Raw genomic sequence first — 18,717 nt, 5'->3', positions numbered from 1 at the left:
TATTCCCAAAATGATAAACTTCCATGTTTCTCAAAGACCATGTTTAAAGATCCTGTGAAAACCTGGTCCTCTCCATGTCTTCATATACAGTTGATTACTCCCGTAACACTTCCTGTCATGCTTTGCAGTTATTTGTTTCCATGTTTGTCGTCTTCACGAGGGTGTGAGCTTCATGGTGGTGGGCACTGCAGGGCCTTGTACAGTGATTAGCCCAGAGCAGATGCTCCATAAACATTGCTTAATTAGGAATCAGGGGTTGAGGAGTTTACTAAGGTTTCTGTACTTCTTTCTTCAATTCTCCAGGCTGCAGGAATTAGTTGATCGAGTGCTGGAACGTTTTCAGGCATCTGGACTAATAGTGAAAGAATGGAATAGTGTGAAACTCCACGCTACAGTCATGAATACTCTATTCAGGAAAGACCCCAATGGTAAGTCCTCCATAGAACTGTAGCACATTTTGTGACCAGCAAGGCTGTATTATATCCCTGGGGTTTAGCATGGGCTGTCAACGGATTTCTGATATATCTTCTTTTTGAGATCTGTTAGCTTGTTTTGATGAGTACAATGGAAGTGTGCAGGGGCTGTGTGATATTCTAAATCTTTTATTTCTCTCATACATGGGATTGCCATATTTAGCAAGCAGAAAAGAAATACAGGATGCCCGGGTAAATATTAGGTAAACAATGAATAATTATTTTTGTGTAAGTATGTCCTGTGCAATACTCAGTGACTTATTTTGAAAAGAAGAAAGAAGAAAGGAAGATTAGCTAGTAAAAGTAAATGTTAGATCAGTGGTTTTGAGTGAGGGGCAATTTTGCCCCCCCTCCCCCCCAGGACATTTGGGATGATCTGGCGACATTTTTTGGGTTTCTCCAGGCATCTTAGTGGGTAGAAGTCAGGGATGCTGCTTAGCCCTCTATGGAACACACAGGACAGGCCCCACAACAAAGAATTATTCAGCCCAAAATGTTGATAGCACCATGGTTGAGAAACTTTGTGTTAGAGTAATATATATATTTTTTCCTTCATGGAATCTGAGCCTTCATATAAAAATGTTGTGTTTTAACCCTTGATTTGGGATAATAATCTACATTTCTAAAAGGATTCTTCTTTTCTTTCCATCCCCACCCACCAAGGGAAAGCTTTTCTAGCTTATTTAGCGTCTGTCTGATCAAGAGCTACAAATTCAAGTTATATGCAGCTTCCCCCTTCCAAGACCTCTTGTTTAAAATATACCAACACCAAAATCCCATATTCAGGGTTTATTTCCTTTGTTAGGACCCTGACCTTGGTTTTAAAATATCTGGGTTGGAAGAGGACTCTATCAGGACTCGAACCAATAAACTATTTGTAGATTTATAGTTTAGGACAATTTGTGTGTCTTTTTTTTTAATCAGAATACATCTTTCTATATTTCTCTTAGATATATACCAAAGATCCCAACTAGAAGTCATTTAATATTAACCCCATTTGGTTAGATCCATTGTAGGGCTAAGAGATAAATAGCTATCCAATTTTTAGTTCTAGTGTTAATGTCTTTTGGTGCTAGATTGTATTTTATTTAAGACTTTTCTAAATGAATCAGTATTTTACCTTTGGGAGCAGTGAGATCAAAAAAGGGTCAAATGGCTCAGTCAAAGCCTGTATAGACTCTGGGGAGTTAATAGAATCTAAAGCTCCTGTTATCATTCGGATGGAATATATTTCTGCAATACATGTCTGAATATTGTCATTTGGACAGTAGTGTTACAGAAGAATGTTTGAAATTCCAGAAAACAGTATTTTCTGGAATATTTGATATTTGTACATTACAAATTTAGCTTGTCCATTGGGAACATTTAAAGGTATTTCTGGTATTTATCTTGTTCTGGACAATTTTAATTTTGGAAAACAGTTAGATCCTCTGAGGATGTACATTTTTAACATCATTATGTAAAGACAGAGTTTCAGAACTCCAGAGTATACTCTAAATTTATTGGTTCAAAGGATATATATTAATAGTACATTCAGGGCGGCCGGTTAGCTCAGTTGGTTAGAGCGCGAGCTCTTAACAACAAGGTTGCCTGTTCAGTGCCCACATGGGCCACTGTGAGCTGCGCCCTCCACAACTAGATTGAAACAACTACTTGACTTGGAGCTGATGGGTCCTGGGAAAACACACTTAAATAAATAAAAGTTAAAAAAAAAAAAAAGTCTCCCTTAAAAAAAAAAAATTTCTTAAAAAAAAAAGTACATTCATGATCCAGTAGAACTTTCTGTGATAATAGAAATATTCTGTATCTGTGATGTCCAACATGGTAGCCACTATTGTGGGTATTGAGCACTTGAAGATGGCTAGTGAGACTGAGAAAGTGAACTTTTAATTTAATTAAATTTAAATTTAAATAATCACATATGGTTAGTTGCTGCTGTTTTGGACAATGCAGGCAAAGACAGTATTTTATTAGATATTTCATACTACCAGTAGTGCACTCTGCATCTGTCCTGGTCCTTAAATTTTAGTTCAGAGCTCTTAACAGCTATACCCTATCCCATTATTAACTAACCTCTTGAAATAAAAGAGTTATGTATGAATCTATATCTTCTAAATTGTGTGGATCCAGATTTATATTCAGTTAGTGCTAGAGCTTCAATAAGAAAATGTTCTGTGTTCAGTTTAGGTACCCTTTCCTACTTATAGCTATTTTAAATATAACAACTTTCAGATATAATTCACATACTATATAATTTTCCCATTTAAAGTATTTAATTCAGTGATTTTTAGTCTATTCAGAGTTATGCAACTGCCCCACAATCAATTTTAGAACGTTTTCATCACCCCCCAAAAACCCTCGTGCCCACTGGCAGTGACCCCATTTCCCCTAACCCTGCAGTCCTAAGCATCACCACTTTGCTTTCTGTTCTGAATTTGTTTTTTTTGGATACTTCATATAAATAAGATCATGTAATATGTGATCCTCTGTGACTGGTTTCTTTTAATTAGCATAATGTTTGCAAGGTTCATCCATGTTATAGCATGTATCATATTCATTCCTTTTATTGCTGAATAATATTCTGTAGGATATTTATGGATATGCCACATTTTATTTATATATTCATCAGTTGATGAACATTAGTGTTTTCCACTTTTTGGTTGTTACGAATAATGCCACTGTGACCGTTTATGTACAAGTTTTCGTGTGGACATATGTGTTTATTTCTCCTGAGCATGTACTTAGGAATGAAATTGCCAGGTCATAGAATAACTCTTATGTTTAACTTCTTGAGGAACTGCCAGACTGTTTTACAAAATGACTGTGTCATTTTACATTCCCACCAACAGTGTATGAGGGTTTTAATTTCTCTACATTTTTGCCAATACTTATTATTATCTTTTTGATTATTGCATCTTGTGGGTGTGAAGTGTATCTCATTGTGGTTTTGATTTGCATTTACCTAATGGCTAATGCTACTTATAGATTTTGAACCTGCCATTAAATACTTCAATCTTCAGATATGATTACTGCTTTTTATTAATATTTAGTATAATTTACTTTAAAATTTCACATCTCCCTTTAACAGGGAACCTATTTTTAAGCTGTGAAATATCAATGGAATTGGCATCTTTGATTAAGAGACTACTTCTCATTAGAGAAATGGTCGTATAGCTACCCATGTATAATTCCAGTGGACTATCTAAAATATATTATGTTCCTGGAGTGAGCACTCTGGATACATTTGGTCAATTCTGACTTGGTAGTCTCCATACCTATATATAGTAAAAGACTACACTCAAAAGTGGAAATACAAATATTTTTGAAAGTCTGTTGGTGGGCAGGAAAAGGTCGACATTTTGGAAAATACTCTGACAGTTCAATAATTCTTGAGGATGCTTTGAATTTTCTATGTGCTGGATTCTTCTCTGTGTTGAATTTTTACTTGAAAGGGACATAGAATACGGTGTTCCATGTTTTCTTTCCTGTTATCTTTTGATATCCTTTTCTTGCTATACTCTAAGGACATCTTTTGAGATAAGCTAGCTAAATTAACTGAAGGAGTTAGAGTGTGGCTTTGACGAGGATAAGTCATAGATTTGTTGCATTTCTGTGTAGAATGTCTGTAAGGATACTTTTGATTGCAACTAAAGGGGTCTTTCTCATTTTGGGGGAGTTCTTAAATCAACCCAAAGCATGACTGCCAACATTTTTGACTAGTTAATGTGTGAATTTTTGTGTATTTTTACATATTTAAAAATACATGCAGCTTTTACAAAATCTTGGATTTTTAAACTGGACAGAACCTTTGGAGATCATCCAGTCTTAACCTCTGACTTTGTACATGACGGACGTAGGTCCATAGAGGAGATGATTTGCCTAAGAACATAGCTAGTTGTATAATTAATGGACAGTGAGTACTTGGACAGTGTTGAGTGAATGAACGTATATTGAATGAGTTGACATAGCTGAGATTAGAAACTGGGTCTTTTGACTCACAGCCTGATGTTCCCCTCTCTCTATATGCCATGGTAGTATGTGGAGATTTTGCTAGTTGTACCTATAGAAATCCAAGAGAAAACAGACAAATAATCCAATCTTCTCTTCTAACATTACCTTTGTGATATTTACAGCGGAAGGCAGGTACAATCTCTACACAGCAGATGGCAAATATATCTTCAAGGAAAGAGAGTCATTTGATGGCAGAAACATTTTAAAGGTCAGTATGAAACAGTAAATTAGAAATACATTGGCATGTGTCCTAAAAAAGCCAGGAAAACAAGTTGTTCTCCTTTTAACAGTAAAGTATATTTTTCTCATGTTTCCCAGGAGGCTCATTGACTTGAAAGGGTGGCTTAAAAAATTTTTTTTAACATCCTAAAAGAAAAGAGAAATCTTTTTGACTCTGTTAGGCTGTAGTAGCTCTAGAATATTTGAAATTGATGATTTACGAAACAAATTTCCAACTACTTGTATCCATAGGAATAAGTTGATTTTTAACCCTGGTGAGTTTTGCTCTGTTATCTTTTGATATCCTTTTCTTGCTATACTCTAAGGACATCTTTTGAGATAAGCTAGCTAAATTAACTGAAGGAGTTAGAGTGTGGCTTTGACGAGGATAAGGTCATAGATTTGTTGCATTTCTGTGTAGAATGTCTGTAAGGATTTTTTTTTACCTCTGGAGGTCTGAGTTTGCAATTTTTTAAAGTGAAAAAAAGAATTGTTTGTCTTGTTCTAGTAGATTTTCTCTTCTCCCACCTTTAAAGGGACTCTCCAAAGTTGCTTTCTAATCTGTTTTTACTCAGGAACAGCCCATGTCCTAAAAAGTAGCTAGTCCAGTTCTGACTGTTGAGGCTTTGCTTTCTCAGTGTTAAATTAATCTATGGAATTGAAATAAAAGGGGTTTTTCAGGATTGCATTTATCTTTCTCCTACAGACCACATTCTGTAATATCTCCAATGTATGCCCTTTCCGTCAGGTTAACATGCCATTGTGTTTCTGGGCAAAGAGAAACTAAGTTGATTCCAGTGGAGAGGTTTTTGATTTGTCATTTCACTTGTTCCATAGTGGTTTAGGTCATACATTTGCAAGGCCATGGGTGTTGTTGGAGCCAGGAGAAAGAGAGAGTATGCATATAACTTCAGAATAAGCTTTAGCTTTGGAAATGCTTTTCTTTTACCCTCTCTCCTCCACCCTCTGTTCCCTTATCTTGTTACTTGGCAGTTTTCTTTCCAAATGCCTCATGTGACCCTATGGCCTCTGCTTAATGACATCACTCTTCAGTAGCTGCAAGCATCTTACCACAGAGCCCACCAGGGCAGTGACCGCGTTCGCTTAGGCAGACATTCCAGCTTCTGCACTGCAGAGCTCTACTGATCCCTTCTTTTCCTTATATCTTTCCTCTTTTTGAGTAGTTTTCTTGTTTTCAAGTGGCTATGGTAGCTTTGAGTTTAAGTGGCAGGCTGCTAATGAATTCAGTTGCAGTTGACTTTACAGATTTTCCCAGGCCACAGCTTCCATGTGATACGAATCTTTCTCCTCTTCTATCTCATTTCCTTGGGGATTTTCCAATAGTATCATCAATTACTTTGCTTTTTGTTGTTGTTGTTCTTAATTTGATTAAGAAAGAAAATAGACTGAATGGGGAAAGAAATCTGTAGGAATGCCTCAAAATAACTTGATCTTTTGGAATTAGCTTTAAAGCCCCCAAGATGTGTTGGTGTAAGTCAAGTGTGAGATGCTTTGATATCTATAAGAGGGAGGTGAGAGAGCCTGTGGGGTGGCTGTATGAACAATAGGGATCTCTCACTTGATAGTTAATTTCTCTCCTTCTGTAAAGTCAGTTTTCTATTTAAAAATGCTTTGCCTCGCAGCTTCCCTCACCACCCCAGTGGTGACATGAATGTAGCTCCCTCTAGTGTCGACAAGAGGGAGTACCGTTACTGGTTCATACCTAATCAGAGATTACGAGCGGGACCCAGCTCTGGTCCTTGAAGAACGTTTGTTTAATCCAGTTCCACAGTTTAATCTTTAAGAACACAAGATGCAGTGTGGTTAAAGTGACTTGCCAAAGGTCACTGCTAGTTAGCAGCAGAGTCTGAATCAGAACAAAAATTCAAAACTCAACAAATTAAAATTGTTTCTGCTGCCTCCCATAAATATACTCAGTGTTTAGATAGAGATTATTAGACTTTTGAAATTGGGCATATCTATTTGAACTGTGATAATGTCTAATTAAAACTCGTTTAATAATATTGGGGCCATGTGCTAGTTAGTCTGCAACTGCGGCTAATTAAGAATTAGACTTTTGAGGTGATTTTAATACTAACACCAACAGAAATACTTATTGTATAGCATCTGCCATACCATGTGCCCTGCAGCTAAAACAGTCATTATGATACAGTCCCTACCTTCCAGGAGCTTCCTGTCTTTAAGGAGTACAGGTGGTTAATAGACAATTACAATACAAAATGATGGGGGCAAGTTTTGAGGATGGAGAAGTACCTTTGAATACAGATAGTTGTAACAAAGCACCTTTTGGTACAGCTTCCGGTATTTTACTTTATAATCATTGGGCTCCAGAAAATAAAATCTTTCACCTGTGTTCAATCAAAGGAATTAATTTTTCTTTGAGAATAAAATGATGTATGGCCTCCAACAATTACACCCAAACGCCTAAGAGGTAATAACTTTGTGAAGTAGTTACACCAGCCCGCCTTCTGGAACTACCACAGATGGACATGTCTTTCTCGAATAAAACATGAGGACCCACGGTCCCTGAAACCCTTGGGGAAAACAAGATTCAGAAAATCAATGGATTATATATATAGTTTTTGAACCAGACAAAAGTATTTTGTTTAGAAAACGAAAAAAAAATATCAATTTAACTAACAAGATAGGAGCTGACTTGGAATAAACAGAAAGGTTAACTGCATTGGCTGTTAAGGTTGTTAAGAATGTGTGTGCAGCATTTTAACAGCTACATAGGTCAAGGGTTGGGAATGCTGGTGATGAGAAGCAGCCTTGGAAAAGAATCAACTTCATTTACTATTCAAAGAGAAACAAAATGAGACAGCAAGTCATTGCTCATTGTTGTAAGAATTTAATGAGTAACAGCCAATTGTTATTCTCCTCCATGAAGAGAGTTAGTCCGTTTGGCTCAGTGTAATATGTGTTCTGGGCGCCTTAATAAGAAAAAAAGAAGCCTCTAATGACTTCTGGAGGTGGAAGCTACCTTTTTTTTTTTGTAAAGCTCTTTTGAGAGTTATTGCAGGTGTAATAGACTAGTATCTGGCTATTCCTAGTTAAAATAAGACTTTTCTTACTCTAAGAAGGACTTTGAAAGAAGAATTGAAAACTAAAGAATCATTCTCCTGTGTTTTTCAAACCAGAAAAGGAACAAACATGTTTAGATACGGTAACTTTTTTAGAGAGGACTGACAGATAGGAGGCTGTATGAGTGAAAAAGACGTAGGCCAAATTAAGTGTCCCCTCAGAGCATTTTCATTTCTAATTAAGAGACACGAACTGGGATGCTATTTGTTTATCCATAAGGCAGTGATAAACATGTAATTGGAGAAATCATGCTGACCTAAAGACATACTGCCAGGAAGTAACTGTTCCCTTGAGAGCTAGAAGTAGAATGGTCATTAACTGCCAGCTTCTGGAAAGAGGAAAGATCTTAATGGCAGCCTGTTTGGGGGACTTCTGAAATGGCCTTAAGCAATAGAGTCAGTATTCCAAAAGTGTGCTCTCAGCCGAACAGGTGTACAGTGTGTACTGTTCAAAAGCATAATTTCTAACTGCAGAGTGAAGAGGAGATATTAGAGCCCTGTGTTGTACTCATCAGAGAGGTGGTTTGATGCAAGTAAAGGCACAGTAATATATTTGGGAATGAACAGAAAGTACCACTGGTCCAAAATCAAAGGACATTATGAAAGGCACATTTCTTTAGGTACTTAAAAGTCTTGGGATGGGCCGGCCCGGTGGCTCAGGCGGTTAGAGCTCCATGCTCCTAACTCTGAAGGCTGCCGGTTCGATTCCCACATGGGCCAGTGGGCTCTCAACCACAAGGTTGCCAGTTCAATTCCTTGAGTCCCGCAAGGGATGGTGGGCAGCACCCCCAGCAAATAAGATTGAACATGGCACCTTGAGCTGAGCTGCTGCTGAGCTCCCGGATGGCTCAGTTGGTTGGAGCGCGTCCTCTCAACCACAGGATTGCGGGTTCGACTCCCGCAAGGGATGGTGGGCTGCGCCCCCTGCAACTAGTAACTGCAACTGGACCTGGAGCTGAGCTGCGCCCTCCACAACTAAGACTGAAAGGACAACAACTTGAAGCTGAATGGCACCCTCCACAACTGAGATTGAAAGGACAATAACTTGACTTGGAAAAAAATCCTGGAAGTACACACTGTTCCCCAATAAAGTCCTGTTCCCCTTCCCCAATAAAATCTTAAAAAAAAAAAAAGTCCTCGGAAATCTAAGCCAAATAAAAAGGAGATGAATTTGTATATATAAGAATCTTTAAAATTAGAAGAAGGAATTTGCAGTATTCAACTATTAATATTAATTTTAATGCTTTACTTGAAAATGTTTTAAGTCTATCTAGCCACATTGAGACTTTTCTTGAAAGATGTATATGAGAGTAATGCAAGCATTTCATTCATTTTTGTTTTTGTTCCATCTCTGCCCCTTAATGTCTTTAAAAGGACAGTTAGAATGAATAAATTTAAATGAGATTTTTATTTAGTTTGCTTTACTTAGAGAAGTTTCTATAAAGGAAGCTGTTTAAAAATACATACTATTTATTCTTTTTTGGTGAAACACCTATATATAGAAAAGGGCATAAAACATGTATGTATTGTAGAACAAATAATCAAACAGTGAACAATGTAATTACTACCAAGGTCAAAAAGTAGGGCATGCCTCCCACGTCCCTCCTCAGCCAGTTCTGTTTGTGCCTAAAGGCACAATTAAGTTCTTCAACACTCTTACTGAATAGGCTTGATTTGAATGATTACTTTGTTTCAAAGTTTTGGAAGAATATTGAAAAGATGAATTCATTTTAACTTTTTTTCTAATGGAAGAGAAGTGAGATTGAGAGCTATGTAATAATTTTTAAGAAGAGATATTAATGACTACAGAGAAAGACTAGCATTTTAGAATGTATATTATTTCTAAGGAAGAAAACATTGTGTTTTTTAGTATCCAGTTCAGTATTCAGCCATATTATATACTGTTCCTGAAAATTACTTCTTAGTCACATGGTTTTTCTTTAGAATTTTTTTTTCAAAACTCAGTTTTTTCAGATAGCTTTTCCTTCAGAGTCTATCACTAAATGTTCTATTGCACTATCATATCAGGATAAATAACAGCAAATTAAATTCAGAATAAAGGTACTATCTCTCATTACCTTCAGTTTTACCACCTGATATTTCTATAACTTGAAATTTTAATCTTATTTAAATAAAATCACTAAGCAGATATCCCTTCCTCTCTAAACTATTTATGCGTATACACTGTTGATACTTATTAAATTCAGTTCACTTGGACATACTAATGTTTTACAATAGCTTTTATGTATTTCAGTAGCATTGAAAGCAATCATATTATTCTTGACAACCATGTGAAGTATACAACTTGTTAGAGGAGCAAATGTACAACTTTGAAGAATTTCACTTGGAGAATAAAAATAAGATGTTGTGAAAAAGGTCGATTAGAGAATAAGAGAGCCCATGGAAATTACATATAGACATTGACAAATACATACAGAGGGTGCCAAAAAAATGTTTATACATTTTAAGAAAGGAAAAAAGTGTATTAAAATTGTAATAATATATGCTGATAACAAAAGATGGATACAAGTCATGTGTATACATTTTTTTGGCATCCCCAGTATATTCAATTAAGGAAGATAAATCTAAGAAAATCTATGGCAAAGGTGAAGAGATAGAAAATATGAGGGAAAAATATGACAAGATCCTCAGGCATTGTGAAAATTAACTGTTAGGGTTCTAAACATGGAAAATAGACCTTGAAATCTTGAACTTGGAGGAAGGAAGCTCTGGATTAGTACTGCTTCCAGGTACTGGGCAATAGCAGAGAAAAATCTCTTTGGAAGAAAGTTTCATCACCTCTGCCTAGAAATATATCTCCAAGGAACCCTCCCTCTCCAATGGCCAGTACACAGTCAGCAATAACTAGGCATATGTGGAAACGGCCCCCCATAAGCAGAGAAACATCCAAAACTCAAAAGACATGAGAGTTACCAGGGTTGGGCTAAAAACACCTATGCTTACTATGTTCAAAGAGATAAAAGCCAAGCTTAAAATTTTTTATTAGGTAATTGGGAACTATTACAAAAGAAAAGTGATGTAGCAGTTTTGAAGAAAAACCAAATAGAAATGCTGGAACTATAACAGCAATGGCTGAAATTAAGAGCTCAGTGAATGAGTTTAGCAGCAAATTAGATAGATATAGCTGAAGAGGGAATAGTGAACTGGAAGTTAGGTCAGACAAAATTATCCGGAATGTCGCATGTACAGAGGGAATAAAAATTACACATGAGAGAATAAGAAACATAAAGTGAGAAGATCTAACATACATTTAGTTGGAGTCACAGAAGGAGAAGAGAATGGTGCAGAGCTGATGAAAGACATCATTCTATAGATTAAAAAGCCAAATGAATTCCAAACAGGAGTTCTATTAAGTGAGCTTATATTTCTTTCCTACAACTTGTGACCAAATCATGTACAACATTAATTAAACTACTTGTTGGAAGTAATTACAAAGAACAAAAAACAGGAAATTCAGCTAAAGAATGCTTTTCTTAAAGTAGGTCATTTAAAAAAAAGGATAAAACGTATCTAGCAATTTTTTTTTTACTGTTCTTGTAATTTTTCTGCAAGTCTGAAACTATGTCAAAATAAAAAAAATTTAAAAAGAAAGAAGGAACGACAGATAGACATGCACTTAGGAGGGGGATGGGACACTGACCATTTGCTGTTTGTATTTTTTTTTAATTACTTTCCAGAGAAGTTTGTTGAAGTCTCGGCTGTGTTTTGTTCCGGTGTTTAGGATAGATATGAGTTTTATTAGCTGTTGATCTTATCACAAAAATTGGGTCATTTGATTTCAAAGGGTAAAAAAGAAAAAATTGATATGAGGAACAACTTCTAGATTAGGTTTTATATTAGAGCAAGCTACTTAGAAGTTAGATGCATCTTTCATTGGAGTGTTTTTTTGTTTTGTTTTACGAAATGAGAGTCCATAGCTCTATAAAAGCTATTATTCCTACCATCATCTCTTTCAAACTACTCCCTGTTTAATTCCCTGAAACCTATTTCTCACCTCCACAATTGTACTGAAACAGCACTGTAAAAAATATCAGTGGTAGGTAGGGCCCCTATTTGTTTAGTGCCTTGGCCTACTTTTACTTTTTCCCAGTGACCACAATGAGAGTATTAAACCCTTTTGTCTTTCAAATGCTCCCTTTTATTGGCTTCAGTGGCAATTGGCTCTTAGGTTTTTTCTACCTCTGGATCTACTTTTTTTCAAATTCACTGCCTTATGTGGCTGCTCCCTAAGATTTTGTCCTTATCTCTGTGGTTTTCTTTTACTGCAGTCTTGTTCTATCCAAATGATACTAATTCTTCAAAGTCCTTGCCTCCCCATAATGGTAAGGACCATCCCAGTCAGTGGTGCTCTTATACCTGTCCACTCCTTCCCTCTCCTCCTTACTTTGCTTTTGCAGTGTGACCTGTTACCTGTCCACAATGCTTAGCAGTGTGTCTTGCGTGGGCACGCACCGAGGAAGCCTTTCTGGATGACTAACTAAACTGTTTTCCAAAGAAGTCAAATTTTGGAAAAGAGAAGGATTTTCTGTTTGCCAAAGGGGATATTTTTTCCCCCCATACTTGAGATTGTAAACTCTTAGAGCAGGGGCCCGCAAACTATGGTCTTAAGAGCCAAATAAGGCCTGCCACCTGGTTTGTGTATGGCTCTCAAACTATGAATGGTTTTTATATTTTTTAAAGGTTGAAAAAAATTAAAAGATGAGTAATATTTCATGACGTAAAAATTATACGAAACTCAAAATTATGAATGAAAAATAAAGAACACTGAACTTATAAATAAATTGTGCTAATTTTATAATCAGCGTGAATATTAGAAAACTGTGGAGTTTAGGAAGGAACCTGTGAAGACATCTTGCCAAAATATGGCCAGTGTTACTTTGCTATGTTAATGATAAAATATGGCTCCACTTCCATTCTTGATAATGAAAAAAAACAAAACTCATGAAAATGATTATTAGGAAATTATTAGGGGCTTTTCATATTTTGCTAATAATAGAAACAGCATACAAGAATTGAAACACTTCTGACAGATAATTGGGCAGTTTCTTAGCAAATCAGATATATAAGGAAAAGTGCAGTTTGAAATGCTTCAGTTTAGTTTTGTACATTCTTATTTTAGGCTGTTGGGATAGAGTGGAGGTGGGAGGAAGATTCAAATTCAAGCACTATTTCACAAAACTTTTCTTTAGAATTTGATTTATGTGTCACTTTGCCTGGAAAGTGGAAGTCTTAAAACACTAATGAGGGCAACCAAAGGTATGATTGTCAGTGTTAAAAATGAAACTGGAAAACAAGCAATTGGCTGATTTTTTAAAAAGCCAACATCTGTTCTAAAAGATGCACCTCTTCTGGTCTGTTGCTGTCTGCTCATACACTACGTTTTCTTCCTCCCTTCACTGTCTTTTGAATTTCTCTTTATTGGTCTTTTCATCTTTGCAGTGGTCCTGGAATACTTCCATGTGTTATATTGGCTCAGGCAGGTAAGGATGGGTTGCAAGGGTCTATGTAGTGACAAGAAACAGGCCATGGTTTGGCAAAGACAATGAGAGTAGAAAAAAAAATGAGAGATTAAACTTACTTAAAATTATTTCTGGTTTTCAGGGGGCTCAGGGGGGCAGGGGGTTTCCACAACGTGATGGGAAACCAAGAGTATTTTAAATACAGTGTATTTTCCAAGTTCCTGTTTTTACACCAAAATTAAGTATTCATGCACACAATTATTTCTGGTTATTATCAGAATGAAAAATACATATTTTATTGAATACCTACTAAAACCCCAACCTAGATGCTTGGGAGAGGAGGAATAAATATTCACTTGTCTTGGGTCCCTCCCTCTGGTCCCATTCCTATGAACTCTTTGAACATGGTGTCTGTTCTTATTGTGGGAAATAGTAATCTCTTTAGGTATTCATATCTATGGGTCCAGTCATATCATTTTGGGTATAGTTCACAAATGAAGTGAGTTGGGTTGTGGTTCACTTTGGGTTCATTGTGTTGTGTTTTTTTTTCAGTTGTGGTAAAATATACGTAACATTTACCATTTTAACTAATTTTAAATGTACAGTTCAGTGGCATCTAGTATATTCACATTGTGCAACCATCACCACTACCCATCTCCATAACTTTTTTATCATCCCAAATTGAAACTCTATATCCATTAAACAGTAACTCCTTATTCTCCCCTCTTCTCAGCTCTTGGCAACCACCATTCTATTTTCTGTCTCTGAATTTGACTAGTCTAGGTACCTCATATAAGTGGAATCATACATTATTTGCCCTTTTGTTTCTAGCTTACTTCAATTACATGTTTCCAGGGTTCATCCATGTTGTAGCATGTAGCATGTATCAGGATTTCATTCCTTTTAAAAGCTACATAATATTCCATTGTGTATGTGTGTGTGTATATATGTGTATGTGTGTGTGTCTGTGTGTGTATTCAATTGTGTTTTTAGCTATAGTGTAAACAAACCAGTAGCAGAATATAAATCTGCACCCAGACATGGTGATAGGGTATTATCATCTTTGAAGCAGTCTGTTGTTTAAAGACCAGACCAAATGAAACCATGTTAGATTGGGTGGCTTGGTGCTTACAACGTCTGAATGTTACAGGACATTAGTGGAAAGAGATAAAAGAAATGGAAGGGAAGCCCACTGTGCCATAAAACTGTGATGACTTCTTAAGAAATGCTGTTCTCTTTCCCATATCCCATTGATGGGACAGTTTTAGAATTAATGCTCAAATGTCAACAGTATTACAAATTAAAAGTGAATAAAACAGGATGTAAGTCAACCAGAACTCCAATTCAAAGTTTACTCTCTCCATTGTAGCTTAAAACATTTATACCAATTTCTTAAATTGTAAAAGTCTTGCAGCTTCTGAGGTGTGTGTGGAGATGATAACCTTATCCCTCTTCCAAGGCCTTTGTTTATTTGATTTTTGCCCACACCTTTGTGGAGGCGAAGGAGGTCATCTGAGCTGAATTATAGACAAGTAAGTGTGTTTTAGACTGTGGAGTGCTCCAGTGATGCTACTGAAGGCAGGTTCCCTGTGGTCCTGACAGAGGACGAAATGTTTCATGTCTTGTTTAATAAGATGGCTTAGTTGAAAATCCAAGATAACATGGCAGCCTCTCCCATCTTCCAAGGAACCATCCCAAACCCAGCTGTTATTTATCTGTATATATACTCTTGCCGTTGCCTGACATGGCTGGAGGGGCATCTGATTTGCTCTTCAATGTCTGGATACTGCTCCCGTTGGAGAAGTTGGCGTAGAGAAGGGCTGAGCCACTGACCTTGTTTTCTGTCTCCCACTTGGTTCTTTTTCAGAATTTGTCACTTGGCACAGTAGTCAGCCCTTTGAGGCCCTGTCTCCTAAAGCCACTAACGTAGAGCCCCCTAGGCCAAGATGAAATCATCACGGCTGCTATCTCCCTACCCCCGTTCAGGGGAGTTTCCTTTCTGCTGACTTGCACTCCCTTTTTAATACACATAACACAGATCAAACACTTATCTTCTGTTGCAGTTGTTTGAGGGACAGTTATGAAAAATACCTGAGGGAAGATGACCAAACCAAAAAGAAGAGAGGTAACATATTTGAATGAACAACAGTAAGAGGTATTCTTCTGAGGGAAAGACTTGATCTGCAGAAATATTACCTGGATTAGTTCTAAAAGGGCCCCTGCCTTTTAGGGCTGGTGGTCACAGGCGTAGGGCAGTGAAGTCTCCCTAACCAGCAGCCACCTGAGGCAGTTTTGTCTTGGTAAAGCAGCACTATTTCTGCCCCACGGCAAAGCTTTCTCTGGAAGAAATTTTGCAGCAAACAATTCCCAGCGGCCCTTCTCTGATGCTAATTCTACGTGCTGCTGTGGAAACGGGCAGGGGCAGAGCGAGCTGATGTGTGCCGAGATTAGGCCCAGGTTCTTCAGCTGTGTCAGCACAGCCTCTCCTCTCTTTCTTCCTCCTTCCTCCTTCCTCCTTCCTCCACCCCACATTTTTTCTTGCTACTTTTCTAAAACGAAAGGCTCTGCATGAAGGGGAAGTCCCTTGGCGTTTTGAGTATTGAGGTGCTCAGCAGAACTGCCTGGCATCCTGTTTGTATATAGTGGTTTTCATTCACTCTCTAATAGGTCATTTGGCCTTACCAGCGGAATCTTAAACTTGATAATCCTTACATCAGCAGTGAGACTCAGGCCAAATATCCAAAAGTGCAACCCTGAGTGATTATTTGAAGGAACTTATAAAGCCTTCATTCCCTGTCTGTCTGGCCTCTGCCTGGTGCCTCCTTCGGTCAGGCTATTAACATTCCTCATGCTCACTGCAGCCAAGGCAAGCAGGTAGTTCTGGAGAGCAGATGAATGAGGGAAGTGCATGTTCACGTTCCCATTCCGTGCAAGGAGCCTGAGAACGTACATGCGCCATTTCCGTCGGTGGAGATGGGACTTGTGCTTTGGTGGCATGCAAGCTTTTGGTACTCTTTGAGTGGAGATGTGCACATCAGGAGTGACATGCTGGTGGGTTGAAAACTCACAGGTGTTCCACCGAAATACAGCCTTCTTGTTTTCCTTATGGAGGCAACTGATGCTGTTATGACCTACTCCTACCACAGACTGGCCTTCACCTGGCCTCTTGGATCTAAGTCGTCCCAGGCCTTCTGGAAGTAAACTGTATCCTCATTTTTATTGGCTGTTATTAGCTGTTAGTGGCTCTGTCACCACTGATCACTGCAGTTTGAGGTTTCAGATTAAAGGTGGCATCTTGGGTAGAGTTAGGGCTGTATTTAGAGACAGACGCCTCTAGGATAGTAAGTACCTGCCAATCTCATTGTCTTTTATCCTGAAGCAGATGTTCCTGTTCTAATCTTTAAAAACATTGCAGCCCTCCGAAACCAGATCATGACAGCAGAGGCTGTAAGCTCTCAGAGTTCCTACTACACCTTTCCCTCTTTTTTTTTAAGGAAACTCTGCTTTTGGTTCCTGTTACGATGCATTGATGGTTATCGTGAGTGACGATAATCAGAATTCAAATTCCATTTTATAATTTATCTTAACTGTAACTGCAGAACATCCTTGTAAAGCGTTGTCCCTGTTTAAAGATGGAGAAATTGGGGGAAAGAGTGGCTGTATGGTCATTGGTAGGAAAACATAAAGGTCTAGTTTGCCCTAAGAACTAGATCTTTTGATCTGTCTCTTCAATAGAAGTTTCTATCTGGTTTCCAGGTGAAGTTGTGTGTGTTGTGTATATATGTATAGAATCATGGCTTATTTAGTGTGAATAGGATCACTTATATTCTTTTGGAATGATATTTAGAAAGAATTTATAGGAGTGCAGCTGAGAGGAATATTTTAAAAGTAGATGGAAGGTTTTTTTGACCCCTGGATTTATTGACTCTCCACTTTCCTTCTTGACTCTTCTTCATATCCCACATTTGCTCTCTTCAGAAGTAATCTTACCGGTAGCCAGAAGAAAAATGCAAGGTACGGAAAGGCTTAAGAATTTGAATTGCATGGTACCTTGGCAGAAATTCAGAATCATTTTTTTAGGTTTGGGGAATTTTAACAAATAAAACTTTGAAACAAAACATTTGTGCAAAAAAAGTCTTATTTGTGATCTTAATTCTCACTGAGATTAGTAATATGACATGAAAAGCTGTGATGTTTTTCAAATCTATTATATTTCTGTTTACTACCTAAAGTCTTATTAATCCTGTACCTAGAAGCCAATTTTGTGTCGAATGTTTCTGAAATATACCAGTATTTATTCTGTCAGTTTTCAATTAGGATCTTCCAAGGGCTGTGATTATAGTTTTTCACATCATTTGTTTCTCACTCTTGGCCACAAAACCAAGTGAACGCTTTCTTCGCTGTGTGATTGTATACATACAGACCAAAGGTGGAACTTCTTCCCCACTTGACATTCGTTGGTACGTATTTGTTATTTGAATTGTGAAGCACATACACAGTGCCTGGTGGCCACGGCCTTCTCCTGGCCCGTGTTCTGGGCCTGGTCCCAGGAAATCTTAAATTTATATCACAGTGCTAGTGGCCCTAGCCTGTCTCTGTTTCTTATCTTTTAAATGGGAATAATAATGCTCAGCTCTGGTTTGCATCACAGCAATTTTTTGAAGGGTTAATGAGCTGAGCTTTCTGAGATACTTTTAGATCCTTAGATGAAAGGTGTTCTTTAACCGCAGCATGTCTTTGTGCTGGGAGTGCCTTCCCAAAGGGCTCACACAGCTTGTCAGACTATCTTCCATTCATCCTTAGCCCTGGTAGGGCAGTAGGTGGGTGCCCTGGTAGGGCAGTAGGTGGTTGAGCGTTATTATTAAGTACAAAATAGTATTATTACTGTTACTTTTATCTGTAAGCAGGGGGTAATTGTGAGAAATAGACGTTGATAAAACAGATTATGGAAGAAAAGCAGTGGGAAAACTTCAAAGTAGCATGCATTTGCTATTCCTGTTTACTTTGGGTTTCAGAAGTTTAATCGCCATACATGAAAACAATACAAAGCATCCTTTCTTGGTAAAGAATGGGACCCAGTACATCCTTCTAAGTAACTGCATTAACTGAACAGCAGTACTTATTTTCAGTTGCACCGCATTTATGTTCTAAGTGTTAGTGTAGCTCCGTTATACCAGGAATGACTATAAATTTCACAAGACTTACATATCTGGAATCTTCATTTTGGAAGCTTCAAAATGCATTCAAAACTGCATTTCCTCTTATTGAAGTCATATTGGACAGCACGTAGTTCACTGAGGTGGCCCAGCACAAGTAGATTTCCTTAAGGAGAGGTCGTTGCAGAGAGTGACCACCACTTTGACTGAGATTGAAGAGAACCAGCCCCCTTTGGGGAGCCACAGGGGCGGAGATCTCCAGCAGGTTTGTCAT

At 37.6% G+C, this 18,717-nt stretch overlaps 1 protein-coding gene across 3 annotated transcripts in view; it reads left to right on the top strand.

The window, feature by feature from the left end:
- Positions 1-18,717, top strand: part of ASCC1 (activating signal cointegrator 1 complex subunit 1) — a 91,394-nt gene that overhangs the window by 65,653 nt on the left and 7,024 nt on the right. For all 3 annotated transcript variants that reach the window (XM_033130429.1, XM_033130430.1, XM_033130431.1), the window contains exons 8-9: positions 304-428; positions 4,607-4,692. In XM_033130429.1, coding sequence (XP_032986320.1) covers positions 304-428; positions 4,607-4,692 — 211 coding nt within the window. The remainder of the gene's footprint in view (positions 1-303; positions 429-4,606; positions 4,693-18,717) is intronic.

Source organism: Rhinolophus ferrumequinum, chromosome 16 (assembly GCF_004115265.2).
Source record: "Rhinolophus ferrumequinum isolate MPI-CBG mRhiFer1 chromosome 16, mRhiFer1_v1.p, whole genome shotgun sequence".
NCBI classification, from domain to species: Eukaryota; Metazoa; Chordata; class Mammalia; order Chiroptera; family Rhinolophidae; genus Rhinolophus; species Rhinolophus ferrumequinum.
The sequence above is the reverse complement of the archived record's forward strand: the minus strand, read 5'-3'. Positions and strand labels throughout refer to the sequence as shown.